The 15,445-nt window shown below is 33.2% G+C and overlaps 3 protein-coding genes across 5 annotated transcripts; 1 reads left to right on the top strand and 2 right to left on the bottom strand.

Annotated features, from left to right (window-relative positions):
• Window positions 1-494: 494 nt before the first annotated feature.
• On the bottom strand, window positions 495-1,258 carry LOC120176234. The gene is made up of 2 exons (XM_039182689.1): window positions 947-1,258; window positions 495-854 (listed from the first exon to the last, which is right to left on the bottom strand). The coding sequence occupies exons 1-2, from the start codon at window positions 1,256-1,258 to the stop codon at window positions 495-497; spliced, it is 672 nt and encodes a 223-aa protein (XP_039038620.1).
• Window positions 1,259-1,434: 176 nt separating this feature from the next.
• LOC120176233 (ribose-phosphate pyrophosphokinase 4-like) lies at window positions 1,435-2,495 on the top strand. Its single transcript, XM_039182688.1, has 5 exons — window positions 1,435-1,527; window positions 1,683-1,751; window positions 1,848-1,968; window positions 2,170-2,274; window positions 2,362-2,495. Exons 1-5 carry the CDS (start codon window positions 1,435-1,437, stop codon window positions 2,493-2,495), a joined length of 522 nt encoding a protein of 173 aa, XP_039038619.1.
• A 227-nt stretch (window positions 2,496-2,722) lies between these two features.
• LOC120176276 (protein MEI2-like 2) lies at window positions 2,723-8,350 on the bottom strand. 3 transcript variants are annotated; one of them, XM_039182725.1, is made up of 13 exons: window positions 8,065-8,350; window positions 7,258-7,310; window positions 7,001-7,147; window positions 6,440-6,909; window positions 6,166-6,324; window positions 5,962-6,078; window positions 5,715-5,866; window positions 5,409-5,500; window positions 4,366-5,308; window positions 4,183-4,267; window positions 4,029-4,097; window positions 3,587-3,766; window positions 2,723-3,356 (listed from the first exon to the last, which is right to left on the bottom strand). In XM_039182725.1, the coding sequence occupies exons 2-13, from the start codon at window positions 7,298-7,300 to the stop codon at window positions 3,240-3,242; spliced, it is 2,574 nt and encodes an 857-aa protein (XP_039038656.1). In that variant the 5' UTR covers window positions 7,301-7,310; window positions 8,065-8,350; the 3' UTR covers window positions 2,723-3,239. The 3 variants fall into 3 exon arrangements, with proteins under 3 accessions (XP_039038656.1, XP_039038655.1, XP_039038657.1); XM_039182724.1 differs by lacking the exon at window positions 8,065-8,350 and adding an exon at window positions 7,866-8,032; XM_039182726.1 differs by lacking the exon at window positions 8,065-8,350 and having other exon boundaries at window positions 7,001-7,141; window positions 7,258-7,395.
• Between the last annotated feature and the right edge of the window lie 7,095 nt (window positions 8,351-15,445).

Below are 15,445 nucleotides of genomic sequence, written 5' to 3'. Positions count from 1 at the left end.
CTTTAGACAAAATCAAATTAAACAACTCACCTACTATATTAAACAAAAACTGAGAAATATTGCATCCTTGTCTAAGCCCTTTTGCCATCGAAAATTCTTCTGAGGGGGACCCATTAACAAGAACCGAAATTGAAGCTGAAGAAAGACACTATGATATCCACGAACACCATCTATCACCAAAGCCCTTGTTTTCTGTAATAATCGATACCTTCATTGACAAGGAAAGAACAATCCATCAACTGCCTCCCCGAAATAAAAGCAAAATGTGAAGGGATAATAATATCATTAACACAACAACTGAGTCTCTTAGATAAGACTTTGGAGAGAATTTTATATAAACTACCAACAAGACTGATTGGTCTGAAATCATCTAAACACTCTGGATTTAACTTCTTCAGAATTAGGGTAATAAAAGCATGATTGACCCCATGCTCCCATTCCATTCCACCATGAAAATTTCAAAAGAATTTCAGTAAGTGCTCCTTTAAACTGGGTCAGCATTTCTTGAAGAAACCCATTATGAAACCGTCTGGACCAGGAGCTTTTGCACTGTCAGATGATGCAATAGCTTGCCACACTTCCATCTCTGAAAATTGCTCCTCAAGTCGTGAAGATTGATCCACTAACAACTTTGAAAAACCCAAACATAAATCCTCCACTTCCATAGTTGATTTGGAATTATATGTTGTCCTGAAATAATTAGAATTATAGGACTTAATCATTTGAGGATCCAAAATTACCTTCCCATTGATCTTCAAGCTAGAAATGGCATTGATTTTATTCCTATTCAGAGCACAAAGGTAAAAGAATCTCGTATTTCTATCCCCATCTTTGATCCATCTAGATCTTGATTTCTGAAACCAAATACTTTCTTAAATCCTATGCAGCCTCCAAATATCTTTTATACACCTCAACAACTGACCCCATTCTTGAGTAGAAAGAATACCACCCTGGCCTTATCTTCCAAAGCTGTAATTTTACTATCCAACTCTGAAATAGAATCTGAGACCCCATGATATTTGTTGTCTGACCAATTTTTGATTGCCCTTTTAGTTCCTTGCATAATGCTGAAAATACCTCTTCTATTATTCTTATTACACTGATATGCCAATGAGGAATTAACCATATCCTCAAAACCTTTTTCCTCCAAAAGATAATCGAAAAATCTGAAAGGTTTGGGACCCCAGTTTAAGCTACTTTCCACCAACGAAATCGGATTATGATCAGAAAGGGACTTGGGTAATAACCGCTGCACCATATTCAGGAAACATTTCATGAAGCTCCCACAAATTAAAAATCTATCAAGTCTGACCCAAGTTGAAGATTCTCTATAGTTACACCAAGTGAATCTTCCTCCCACCTGAGGAATATCAAATAATTTGGTTTATTAGGAGATTTGATCGTTATTTGTTAGTTTTTCTATTAATATAGGAAATGTTTTATTTCGGAGACCATGTGTTGCCGTTATTTGAGACCGGGATTCCTCTTCTAAAGAAGCGTCTTCATCAGCTTCCTGATGCAGACAAGGTCTTTATATCATCTCGAAATGTTGTTTAGCGCTAAATATATTTTTCTCTGTCATCATGCCGCTTGTCAGTGTCACCTTGTACATGATTTTTCCTAACTTTTAATGCCATTAACATTTCTTAGGAATGGTCTGTTATCTTCAATCTCTTTTTCAGATAGTTGTTGCGTTTCCGGATGATGGAGCTTGGAAACTATTTCACAAATTGTTGGATCATTTTCTGACGGTCAGTTTGGAAGCTTACCTATTATGCTATATTGTATTCTGTTCTTGTTCCTGTTTATTATATGTAGATTGAAAGTACATGGTAATTGATTGGCAGGTTATCTGCACAAAGGTTCGTGAGGGCGACAAGAGGATAGTTCGACTCAAGGAGGGAAATCCTGCCGATTGTCATGTGATCGTCGATGACTTAGTGCAATCTGGAGGCACCCTCATTGCAAGGTACTTGTAGTCTAATAACCTCTTCATACACATTTTCCCGTTATTTCGTGTGTCGCCTCGATATTCAGACATAACATGATCATGTACATATATCTCGAGAATATTTATCTTACAATGGACGTTTCATTTATCGGCATTCTTCTGGCTTTGGACTTGAAATAATATGCTTGATTTGTTGGTTCATGTAAATTGGTTCTTCTTCCAGAAAGTTCTGTTCGCTCATGGAGCGGCAAAGGTGAGCGCGTACGTCACTCATGTTGTTTTCCCGAAGCATTCCTGGGAGCCGTTTACACGAATGAGTGACGGTAAGTATACTTGCCCGTACCCTTCTCATGTCTCTGATTCAATTTTTGTAGGTATTGATTGATTGGCATTTGATTCCCATATTGCAGAAGGAACAGATAAGGGATTTGCCTACTTTTGGATTACAGATTCTTGTCCCAACACCGTGAAATCCATCGAAAATAGAGCTCCTTTTGAAATTCTGAGTCTTGCTGGATCAATTGCTGATGCTCTACAAATTTAATCAAATTTCCAAGAATCTTCATATGAACTTTGTTCTCTCCGACAAGCTCCTATCATTTCAATAAAAAGTGCTGAAAATGACTGATTTAGATATCTCTATTGATTTACGCATCTAGTATGAGGTGAGGAAATAAATTTCAATACTGTTGCACATTATGTTTCATTAATTTTATGTAAATGAAAACATGTTCTTGTCCCATTGTGGCATGAGATAAGAACAGATGACAGGGTATTTCAAATATCTGTACATACATAAATATTGACAAGAACAAAGTTCATTACATTCCTATATGAACAGCCCTGTACCCTTGGCATTTGGGGTTCCCCAACTGATTTACATACAAAGTAACCATGCTTCAACGTCTACGTGAATGACTAAAAACATAGAACCCGGAGGACATCCAGCCACAGGTTGAGCACAATATACAGTTTGCAAACAGACTCCCAACTCTCAGCAACATGTTTTCGCCTTATTTTTCGACCCCTAGTTCAATAACAATTTCTTGCTCTACATACAATTAAAAAAAATCCTTCTTCCTCGTTTAATCTTTTACTTCTCTAGTGAATTACCATGGAAGGCTCATACCTGAAGAGCAAACACTGCACATGTCACAAGCTTTAACGTACATTTCTGTTTTAATATGTCTTCCAACTTTATACGCTTAGAAAAAGACACTTATCAACTTGTTAGCATCCTTAGCCCCTCCCTTTTTTAAGGCTAAAGGTAAGATTTCCAAATTATTTGTCAACTGATCTCTGGCTTCTCATCCAGAAGGCCCTTTGGGCTCTCCAATGAATCCCCAGAATAAGAACCATCTGGTTGACAAATACAGATGTTCAAATTGCTAGAGAGGAAGTGTTCCTGCACCATCACAAACTAGTAAGTAACAAATGGTTCTTATTTGTTCTGTCTCTACTGAAATGAAAACGGTTCTTATTTGTTCTGTCTCTACTGAAATGACACCATCTGAATGAATTAGTCTGCATTAATCAAATACTAGGGTTGGTATATATTAATCTATTGTTGGCATTGGATTTTAGAGTTAAACAAGGATAAATGCGAGTAAATTTCGTATTATAAACTTTGACTACCTGATCACCAGTCTCTTGGCTCTCTGAATGGAACAGGATTGGTTGGCATCTCTTGTCTTCGTTCATTAAGCTTGAATTCTGGAAATGTGCCACAAGGGCAGTCTTGCCCTGGATTCGTGCATAGGCCAATGATGCCACCTTCTCACTGTTGAACTTCTCCCATTTCTTTCCATTAAAAGTCTGCCAAATTTTTCCATATAATTAACTCTTCTACCAAGATACATTCACAGAAGCATAAAACTCATATTTGACTTATATGGATAAGTTCCAGTATATAATCCTCTTACAACCAGAAAATAGCTCATAGTACCATTTAATATAAATTAACGAATTTCGATAAATACACACACATACACATTTATTCTGATGTTAAAAAATACTATTTATTGATTGATAATATGTGCAACTCACAGTTAACAAAGGACCAAAGGTTGAATCGAACCTGGTAGAAGGACACAATATGTGAAGGGGAGATCATATTGATGAAGGCATAACCTACATTGCACTTGTTCTGCAATCAGAAAAGTCAATTGATAACCACCAATAATTCAACTTGGCTTAACCATACAACATTCCAACAACCCAAGTGAAAGTACCTTGAAATCAATTGGCAAATAAAGAAAATCGTAAGTGCCCCGGTGATTTTCATCAATGGCAGCAAGCAACATCTTTGAAGTATACCTAAAGAAATAGAATAAAGCAGAAACCATCAAGAAAAAACAGCATTTTACTAGGAACCCAAAGCATTAAGTTCTTCACCATTCATTAATTTGTCTTACTTGTTGGGGATATTTTTAATCATCAAAGTGGTCCTTGTATCTTCTCCATTTATTATTTTATCCAAATCAAGCTGATACTGCTTCTTGTTATCAATCTGGTTTCCATTATTTTCAACTAGCCGAGTTCGATTGCGGTCAGCAAACCCTTCAATGCCAGTTGTACCTTGTCCAGGATAAGAACCATTTCCAAGGAAAATAGCACCGTGCCTTGGCATCGACATCATTCTGAAACTAGGTGAACCATTTTCAGTTACATTTCCTAGGTGGCCAACACCAGCACCGATAATTCCACGGGCACCAACATTCATCAAAAAGCTTCCGTTGCTACGATTTAAACCCACACCAGCAAAAGGAACAGGGTACATAAAAGATGTTTCAGGTGACTCGGAGAGATAATTGAAGTGTCTATCAAGATGCACACCAGAAGGAGCAGATCCCACATGGTGGTGGTTGCTTGAACCAAGAAAAGAGCTATGTCGACTTGTATATGGAAAACCTTGTCCACTTGGTGAAAAAGGGTGTGTCACTGGTGGTGTTGGCCATGCAGAACTAGCACAGTCAGAGTAAGGAGGGGGACTTCCCCACAGAAACTGAGGACCGGTCAATGTTCCAATACCAGATGAACTTGAATTAGATTCACTGAAGGCAGATATTGGTCCAGGGCTTGCACTTATCTTTTGCTCAGAGAAGGATCTAGAATGCTGGTAGGATACACCTTGCACTGCTCCGGTATTAGTAAAAATTGGGTTTGTATTATTGGACTTTCCTTGATCCTTACCAATAGGTGCAATCCTTGGAGAGTTAGGCACATGAGGAGGGAGAATTGAAGCCAGTCCAGGCAAATTATTGTTACTTACAGGACTAAAAGATCCCAAACCGGGAGACTTACTAAAAGCATGAAAAGGATTTTGTTCAACAGGGCTGCCAAAGTGTGCCCAGTTACCTGTCACAGCAATACATTACTCACAATAATTACAGAAAAACTGGTTATATGAAGCGTAAAGTTGTTGAGTGCACAAATGCAGAGCGCCTAAGATATTTACCTGGAGGAGAGTTAGCAATAGGAGAACCTATGTGATGTCTAAAACTTCGGGATTCATCATGTTCCAGCTCCTGAGTTAGCTGCTGCATCAAGCTAACAAAGAAAGGACATTAAATTTAATTTCTTTATGCCAGTGTAAAAATACACCTAGCAACCATGAGGAAAGTGCAATTAATTTCTCTCCCACATCATAAGCGCATTAACAGCTCATATTAAGTGCTTCAGAAATCAGATCCTGCTAAAGATCGTCTTACAGAAACATTTACTGGATGTCAGATGATATAAAGAAGTTATGATTAACACTTACTTTCGACGAGCCCCACCAGGACGACTAGGTTCAAGCTTTATGCGTTTCCCAGCTATGTCACTCCTGTTCAATACTTTAAGAGCTGCCTCTGCAGCTCTAACATCATAAAATTCTATGAATTTATGGTGTCGCTTATGTGGAGTTTCCCTGATCTGCATTCTCGCAACCAAACAACTCATCAGCATGTCACAAAGACATGTCAGAATGGTGGAAGTGGTAGAGGAACAAATTAGGAAAAAAAATATACCTCTTTGACCTCTCCATAAGCCCCAAATATTTGGCGTAGGTCGTCATTTGACACAGATGGATCCAAGTTGAATACTACAAGAGTTCCTTGGTTTATATCTTTCTCAGATGGGTTATCCTAAAACAATACAAGAGAATACTAAATTTGTTGGCGGGATAAACAGTGTCAAACTCAAACATCTTACAAAATACACCTAGTCCAAACCTTGGGAATTGAGAAGTGAATGTCCAGTTTTCTTCGCCTTAGCGGCTTATTTTGTAATGCACGCATTGCAGTACGCGCAGCTCGAATATCATAATATGAAATCATTACAAAACCCCTATGCTTGCATGCAGTGTACAAAGTTCTGATATCTCCATATTGCTGCAAGATGAAAATCAGTAGCCTAGTATTAACAGGATGAAAACTCTTATTTGCACATAAATGAAGGGGGGAAAATGAATAAAACCTTCATCGGCAAAGAGATCTATTACAATACCTCAAAGAGAGATCTCAATTCAGAGTCTTCAACATTACTATTGATATTTCGTACAAACAATGTTCTTGAAGGGTGCTCACCATAGGGATGTTCCCCAGCCACCGTTCCCACACCATTTGGAAGAGGGTAATTACCAATCCCATTTGCAAGAACCCCTTCAGATAAGTTCATCTTCGACATCCCAATACTAAGGCTCTCTTGAGGTTCAAAGTCCAATTCCATTCCCCCTCCGATACCAAAGACATCATACTCTTCCAAGTCCTCCAACTGACTAGGCAACTCACTTAAGTCGAAGTCATCCATTATGCCAGCAAGGAGGTCATCTTCATCACCAGGAAGTAAACTTCCAAGTGCATTTGTTTCGACATCTTCGAGTGGGTCCTTTCCATTATTCTCAAGTTTTAGCTTGAGCAAATCCGGCGAGTTATCATCAACAGAATGACCAGAATGCTCCGCATCAGCAAAGTTCACTGCATTTTAGCAAAAGAATACGTCAGTTCTATTCTAAGTACATCACAATATAGCATATGCAACATTTTTATATCAGTACATACAACGTACATTTTTCATGGAGGACGGGTAATGAGCTAGAAAATAAGCTTGCATCACTTGATGAATGATATGTCTCAGTTTTACGTGGGATTCCCCATGCACCAGTTTCCCACACTCGAGAAATGTTGACTGAAGGAGTTTCGGATGGTCCTAATCCTATAATACAAGAATTCAAAAATCAATACAAGGTAAGACTAGATAAACACCGTGAATAAGATCACATGCATGTGTACACCATATTTAATCAGTGATTAAAGAAGTCATACCTTCAGGTTGACTTGATATCCAACCGTTTGCCCTTTGTTCCATTTAACACTTTCTGCATGCAAAGAATTCCAAAAATTAACTATCAAAAAATGATATTGCAGACTAATTCATCACATATAACAAAGATTATCTGAAGCCTTAGAATAGAATAGCATATTGCAAAGCACACTAAATTTTCATATTGAATTCCAATACATACAACAGTTCCTGAGCAATTCAAGTAAACTAGCAGTCAAATCAAATGAAACTTTTGGTTCCATTTTCATAATCAAATCCCTACCCTTAAACTAAAACATTTCCAATGAGTTATTGATCACACAGCTTTTCTTTTAGTAAACAATGGTTACAGGAATTCACTTTGGTGTAGTCAATCATGCAATGACTCTTTACAGATAAAGATAAGTCCAAATAAAGCAAGCAAAGTGTCAAAGATCAAATAGAAAATTCAAAAGTTATTTACAGTTTAATCTCTAAAGAGTTGATAATCATGATCAATTAACAACAGTACATCATTGCAGCAAATAAGTCAACGCCCAAAACATGAAATTATGTGAATCAAAATGAATAGAAACAGCACTTAACCAAAAGATAAAAAAAATCATCAAACCTAACAGCCAACAAGAGCTTCACTTATTAACAAAGTCAAAAGAATTATAGGCTGAGAATCAAAATCAGCACTTTTGGGCACTTCCCAGAAACATTTGTCTCAACATCACACCATACTTTGTTTCTCAGATATTTGATCAAACACTAGAAAAAAATAAACAAAAAATTATCCACCTAAAAATAAAGAAGAAAAAATTTACCTTTCCACAAGAAAATGGAATATAAAAGAAAGTAGTTAAAGAAAGTGCATTGAAGAAGTAAACTTGATTGGCCTGATTCCAAATAAAGTTTTTTCCTTTGATGAACCAAAATTATATATACAGAGACGGGTAAAACAAAAACTGAAAGAGAAACAGAGAGAGTTTCGTAGAAGCAGAGATATTTCTTCCTTGTACACTTCTACTTCCTTTTCTCTCGCCGGGAAACTAGAAAAATATACATATATTAAACAAAAATGGGGTTTTTTTTACAAATTAATAGTAGTGTGTTAAATAGAAAGAGAAAAAAACATGATTGGAGGGAGAGAAAATGAAAGGGAAAAAAAACACAAAGTTTTCTCTCAGGCGCTCTGTTCTTCCGTCATTGAGAAAAAAAATAAACAGAGTTTAAAATTTGGCTTAAAGAGAAAAAAGAAAGATTCTGCTGAATTTGAATTTTGTTTGGCGTCCGCTGAGACATATAGCCCACAACCAAGATACAAACAAAACATGATTGAGTAAACTATATGTTTAGTACTTATATTATTACTTTTGTTCTATTTTTGGTACTCATACTATTTATATCAAAATCATATATAATATTTAGTTTAAGTTTTATTTTGGTACTGTCCGTTAAAAATTTAACAGTGATATTGACATATCACCATAAGGTAATGTTATTTCACCATTGAAAATAATAAAACATCAATAATTCTATTAATTTTTTTAACGATGAGTACTAAATTAAAACCTAAAACTAAATATTAGATATGATTGTAAGAAAATGAAGTATGGGTGCTCAGACGGAATAAAAATAATAATATAGGTACTAAACGTATAGTTTACCCAACGTAATTTTGGTCCATTTGTTTTTACCCTTTATATTCTCGTTTTATTACGAATTTGCCCTGGGTTTTGTATTTGCTGACGTGGCTAACGTTTATTGGTTTTGTCAAAATGTTGCGAAAAAATTATCATGGAATCTAATCAGATTGAGCCTCGAAGATCCAACGGCAGGTGATGGTGGGGGTTGGGGAGAATGAGCGCAGGTGATTATTATCTTTGGGATTGTTGGGGACCAGTGCCTTGGAGTTGCGTGTCGGCAAAAGTTGTTGGATTCATTCAGCTGCTCCTCTATGTACGGATTAAACTCTTAGGGTGCGTTTGGTTCACGGAATGTAAGATTACCAGTGGGAATAAAAGATTACCAAGGAATAGGATTACTGGGAATATTGTATTTTGTGTTTGGTTGGTTTAGCAGGAATGTAAGATTACCGTGTTTGGTTAAAAGGAATAAAAGATTATTGGAATGTATATTTGACCAAATTGTCCTTATTATATATTTGTATAATATTACAAATTGTAAAATATTTATATATTTTCTTTAAAAAATTAAATTCATATATTATAATATTTTTACAAAATTAAAAATATAAAAAAGTTTTAATGAAAATGTAAAATTTTTTTAACCCCTAAACTTCATATAAAATTTTAATTATAGATTTTTTTTTGTAAATCTAAAATAATTGAAGGATAAATTTGTAATTTAACCTTCGTAGAATTTTTATTATTCAATGACAGAAGAATGATATTTTTGAAAAAAAATAAAAATTTAAGGGCATTTTAGTCCAAAATGCCGGTAATGTTACAATACCTAAGGGAAGGGAGGTAATGACATTCCCGGTAATATACCCCAAAAAATCTACTATTGGTAATAAAACATTACCGGGAATGAGATTCCCGGCCAACCAGGGATGGGAATCCCACATTCCTTGAACCAAACACCCCCTTAGGGGTATTTGGTTTAAAGATTTTGGAATTTTTATGTGATGAGAATCTAATATTTTTATGTTTGGTTGGTTTAGAATCTCATTCTTGGTAATATTTTATTACCAATAATAGAATTTTTTGGGTATATTACCGGGAATGTCATTACCTCCATTCCTTTAGATATTGTAACATTACCGGTGTTTTGGACTAAAATGCCCTTAAATTTTTTTTTTTTCAAAAATATAATTCTTCTGTCATTAAATAATAAAAATTCTACGAAGGTTAAATTAAAAATTTATCCTTAAATTATTTTAGATTTACAAAAAAAATCTATAATTTAAATTTTATATGAAGTTCAGGGGTTAAAAAAAATTTACCCTTTCATTAAACCTTTTTTTATATTTTTAATTTTATAAAAAAATTATATATAAATATTATGAATTTAATTTTTTTAAAGAAAATATATGAATATTTTACAATTTGTAATATTATACAAATATATAATAAAGACAATTTAGTCAAATATACATTTTAATAATCTTTTATTCTTTTAATCAAACACGGTAATCTTACATTCATGTTAAACCAACCAAACACAAAATACAACATTCACAGTAATCTTATTCCATGGTAATCTTTTATTCCCACTATTAATCTTACATTCCGTAAATCAAACGGACCCTCCGCTGCCAACACTTCACAAAATATCTAAGATCTGACTTTTTTAAAAAAGAATAAAATATAAACACTTAATTATGTTGATTTAATCTTTATGGTTAGTAATTTTTTATATATTATGAAATATATATATCAAAAGTGATCTCAAAATAATAGTTTTTATAATTATAGATTATTTTATAATAATTTAATAAATTTAACATTTAATTCATAATAACTTGGTTAAATTTAATATTTATTTTGTAATAGTTTGAAAAAAAATAACTGATAACACTTTCATTATAAAAAAACAAAAGAAAAAATAAATAATTATTTTATAATATTTAAAATTTTATTAACAAAAAATTTTATTTTAATATTATTGAATTGTCTCTAGTGCTTTATCTTTTTTTTTTTTATGTTTGTCCTTGCTTTGCTTTAAGCTGTTGGTTATCTTGATCAAGATGTTCATATATATGAGTTATTTCATATTTCTTTAGGCTCGAGTTTTATACCTACCGGGAGTACTCTCATTTATTTCTTTAAAGTTTTCTTTTCTCTTCTCCGTAAAAATGAGATTAGATATAGAATTTGTCAAAAAAATATTTGTTTATTTTAACTTATCAAAGTGACGTTAATAGACAAAAAGAGTGTTCTTCTTTTTAGGGATCTTATGTTTGAGCAACTATATGCCTACATTTACAGAGTGTGCATTGTAATAGTTAAAAAAATGAATATATTTTTTTAATTATTTTAATTATCTTTTTTATTAATTTCAAAGTTTAAAAAAATACTTCTCTTCTATCAAATTAAAATATGTCTCATTATTGCATTCAATAGTTATTATTTATTGAGATTAAAATATGTATTATTATTTATATTTAATATATATTATTTTTAAATCATCTTATAATAAGTAATTCTTAAGTAAATTAAAACAAGTCTAAATAAAACAAGTAATTAGACCTTTCTTATTTACATTTTCATATCAAATTTATTTTTTTATTATTTAAAATAATTTAATAAATTTGAGTATTTAACAAATGTGAATATTTTCATATCCAAGTAATTAATTCGCGTAAGGGTATGAAAAAAATCGGTTGAACTGATTAAACCAAATAAACTCAAAATTTTCATTTCATTTATTTCTTTCGATTTATATGAATTAATCAAATCGAATGGATTTTTTTTTTGGGATCTAAAGCCAATTACTAATTTTATTTTTTAAGTGTAATTACATATAACCCAACACAAATTCAGAATATAAATCCAGTCCAAAAAATGAAATATAAACTACCCAACCCAAAGACAATTATATCACCTAGGCGAAATTGGCTCATTAGGCCAGGCCGTATATTTAATTGGCCCATTAGGCCAGGCTGAATATTTAATTGGCAATCTACGACGAATGTTGCAGTGGAGGGTAAACTCGTCCAGGTCAGTAAGCCTCGTGGGGGTCCAACATTATAATATATTTTCTCGAACTTGTCACGTTGACTTAATGAGTCCTCTAATTTTTTTAGATTATAATAAATCAAAATAATTTGTGGAACTCGTCACGCCGAGGTGATGAGTTCCTTTGAAATTTAAAATCAACTAGTCGTTGGCCCGTGGATAGCTTTTGAAATTTTAAAAAATATAATCGTTGGAACTCATCAAATTGACATGACGAGTTTCGCCGATTTTTAAAAAAATCATTTTAAAAAATAATTTATTACAAAATAATAATAAAAGTTTTTTAAACTAATATAATTACTTATATTTTCGTAATTCTTGACGATGTCAAGGAGTTGTCGAATGATAATGGCGTGGAGCTCATCGATTTTGTCATGGTTATCTGTCTTAATCGTCTTAATCTTCATTTGTTTCTTCTTCAACAGGAGGTGTACTAAACATCACTCCACTTTGAGATCCACCTTCGAAATACGGTGATGGAGTATTTCAGGTATTTGACGTCATCATTGATGTCATTGACTCGAATTGGCTAATGAAATCAATACCTTGTTGACGATATATAATATGATCTAATTCGCTTGCTTATTCTGTTGAATATGGTTGAACACCTCGCATTGCATCTCATGAACCTCTAACCCAATTCGGCTGACTCTCTAATAAAGCATTATATGGAGTACAAAAACCATAACTGGTCTAATATGCAAAATATTCGGCATTAGCAGAAGCAGAAGAAAAAGATGCCAATGATGATGATTTCTTGCCCTTTGCGTATTTAGCCTTCATTTCTTCTCATTGTGGTGTTGTTAAATATAGTTCCTATTTGCTTCATAATTTCGGAGATAGGGAAAAATGTCGCATTAAGATCAACAGTTGTAATCTCGAAACGAATAGGGAAAAATAGATGTCGCTCATTCTATTGTTGAATGTATACAACATGCTTCCTCGACCAATTCTCTTTATGCTTCTCATGTGTATCAATTCTATGGAGCGCATCCATTTCAAATATTTACGTACGAATTGGTTGATGGGACGCAAATTGGCTCAACGCTCTATATGCGGCGTTCATCTCAACAATCGCAAAATGAAACAAAGGCGTTACGACACACTACAAATCCGAGCCTTCAAAAAAAATCTCGGTGGAAGTAACCAATCTATCTCATCGTCAAAATACGGAATCCAACAAAATTGTAAACATTAATTAAATTATAAAACTTAGTATAAATTATAAATAAATAAAAATTTAAGCAATTTACTAAAATAATATTTACCCATGTTGACCGACGATATCGATCCTCATTCGTATATCAATTTTGTTGCACTCGACAATGTGATCTCGGTAATTTTATGATTTCATCTAAATAATATAATAAATAAAAATTTTAAAATAAGCATTAAAATAAATTTAAAATTTTACTAAAAAATAAAGTTAAAAAATTACCTTTCGGCCAGAGAAAACTCAACTGAGGTTGTTGTAATTTATGTAAAAAAAAATAGAAACCGATATCACACCCAACACTGCAGCAAGGTTAGATAACCATATACATCATCTTTTTTACTCATTTCAACTATTATAGTCTTGCAAAGTTCCTGGTATGAAAATGTCAAAATCTCTTATCCTCAACTAGTGTTACGACACTCAGTGAAATTAGTCAATATCGGAAGACTCTTGATTATACGCCATATTCTCGAATTTATCTGGTAACAATACCCTCCAATCAATTGGAGAAGATATGATTAGGTTGAAAATTTGACCTCATCCTCATTAGAGTCTTCATTCGCTTGAAATCCAGACTCCAACAAAGTTATATGTATCCGCCTCCTGTCTAAGACCTCTAGTGGTGGCATCTTTCTCAAAACTTCCCCAACAATAGTGAATTGGTTGTACTTATTGTGCCTCACTAGTGTCGCGTCATTAATCGGAACACTGAGTTGGTAAGTGACTTCTTCCAATGTAATTGTCGCTTCACCACTCGAAAAATGAAAAGTATGCACTTCGAGCCTTCAACATTCAATCAGCACTGGAATCGGTGTCGGGTTCACCTTAAAACCACAAAGAAATATGGTTGGGTACAACCCGGATTGTTGTAGGTATATAATAATCCGCTGATGTAGATTTTTAAGTGTCATTCTTTGTTGACGAATGCCTTGTTCTTATTCTGGAGTGAGTTAGAGCAAAAAAATATAGATAACATCAAGGTGTAACATTTCATCTTAGGTAGACATTTTCAAGAATTCTTCAAAAAATGCAAAATTTTCTCAATTTTCTTCTTAACAATACATAATAAAATTATAAACCTCAAACCCTTGTTTATAACCCAAAACCAACAGCTATATTTTTCAAAAATCTCAACATGATGAGTTTCAATATGATCATTGCTTCTGATCATTGTTTCTATCTATTGTCCAACGGTTATAAACGACTAGTTGATTTTAAATTTCAATGGAACTCTTTACGTTGACGTGACGAATTCAAAATTTTTTTTAATTTATTATAATTTTAAAATTAATTGCTGAATTTAAAAAATTATTTTTTTACTTGACGTGATAAGTTCAAATAAATATATTATAATATTAACCCATAAGGGCCCACTTACCTAGGACCATTTTAAAATATTTTTTTAGAAAACTCATCACCTCGGACTAATTTGCCCTGCACAGTAGCGTTTGTTATAATATCCAAAATAAAAATCTGAGTAGCCTAATGGGATAATTAAATATACCGCCTGACTTAATAGGAAAAAAATCACTTAATCTGAAATAATAAAAAATAAATAAAATCCCAAAAAGTATTCTACCAATGGCCACCACCAACAGAGCTCTTAGTACTCCGACATTCCAGTATCACCGGTCCATCAAATATTCCTACTACGGGGAGTAAAGCTCCGATCCATTTGAAAATTTAATTTTTTTTGTCTTTATTCAATTTTATTTGACTTGTAGTTTTATAAAATTGATTCAACATAAATTTTTTAAATTTTGATTCGAGTTATAAAATAAAACTCAAATAACTCAAAAATTTAAATAATTAAAAGATTGATTTTTAAATATGAACTGAGTCCCTTTATATATATATATATATATGAAAAATGTGAAGAAATATATATGTATTATATATGATTATAGAAAATCTTTTAAATTAGAATCAAATCTTTAGGGATGGCAACGGGCCGGGTTCGGGCCGGGTATTGGTCCCCCGTCCCCGTTTAAAAAATCTGTACCCGTCCCCGTTAAAATAACTGCGGGGATTTAAACGGGGATCCCCATAGGAAAATCGAGGAAAACCGCGGGGAAACGAGTATCCTCGTTTAGCATAAACAGTTATTTAAACGAGTATCGGGCCGGATATATATATTTAAATTAAATATATAAATATTATATATTTTTTAATTTAAATTAAATTTATTAATATTATATATATGTATATATAAAATAATTATTTTTAATATTTATCGGGCCGGGGATTACCAAACCAGTCCCCGTCCCCTTTTAGCATAAACGATTT

This window comes from Hibiscus syriacus, unplaced genomic scaffold, assembly GCF_006381635.1.
Source record: "Hibiscus syriacus cultivar Baekdansim isolate YM2019G1 unplaced genomic scaffold, ASM638163v2 tig00112231_pilon, whole genome shotgun sequence".
NCBI classification, from domain to species: Eukaryota; Viridiplantae; Streptophyta; class Magnoliopsida; order Malvales; family Malvaceae; genus Hibiscus; species Hibiscus syriacus.
This window is presented reverse-complemented; position numbering and strand designations above follow the sequence as displayed.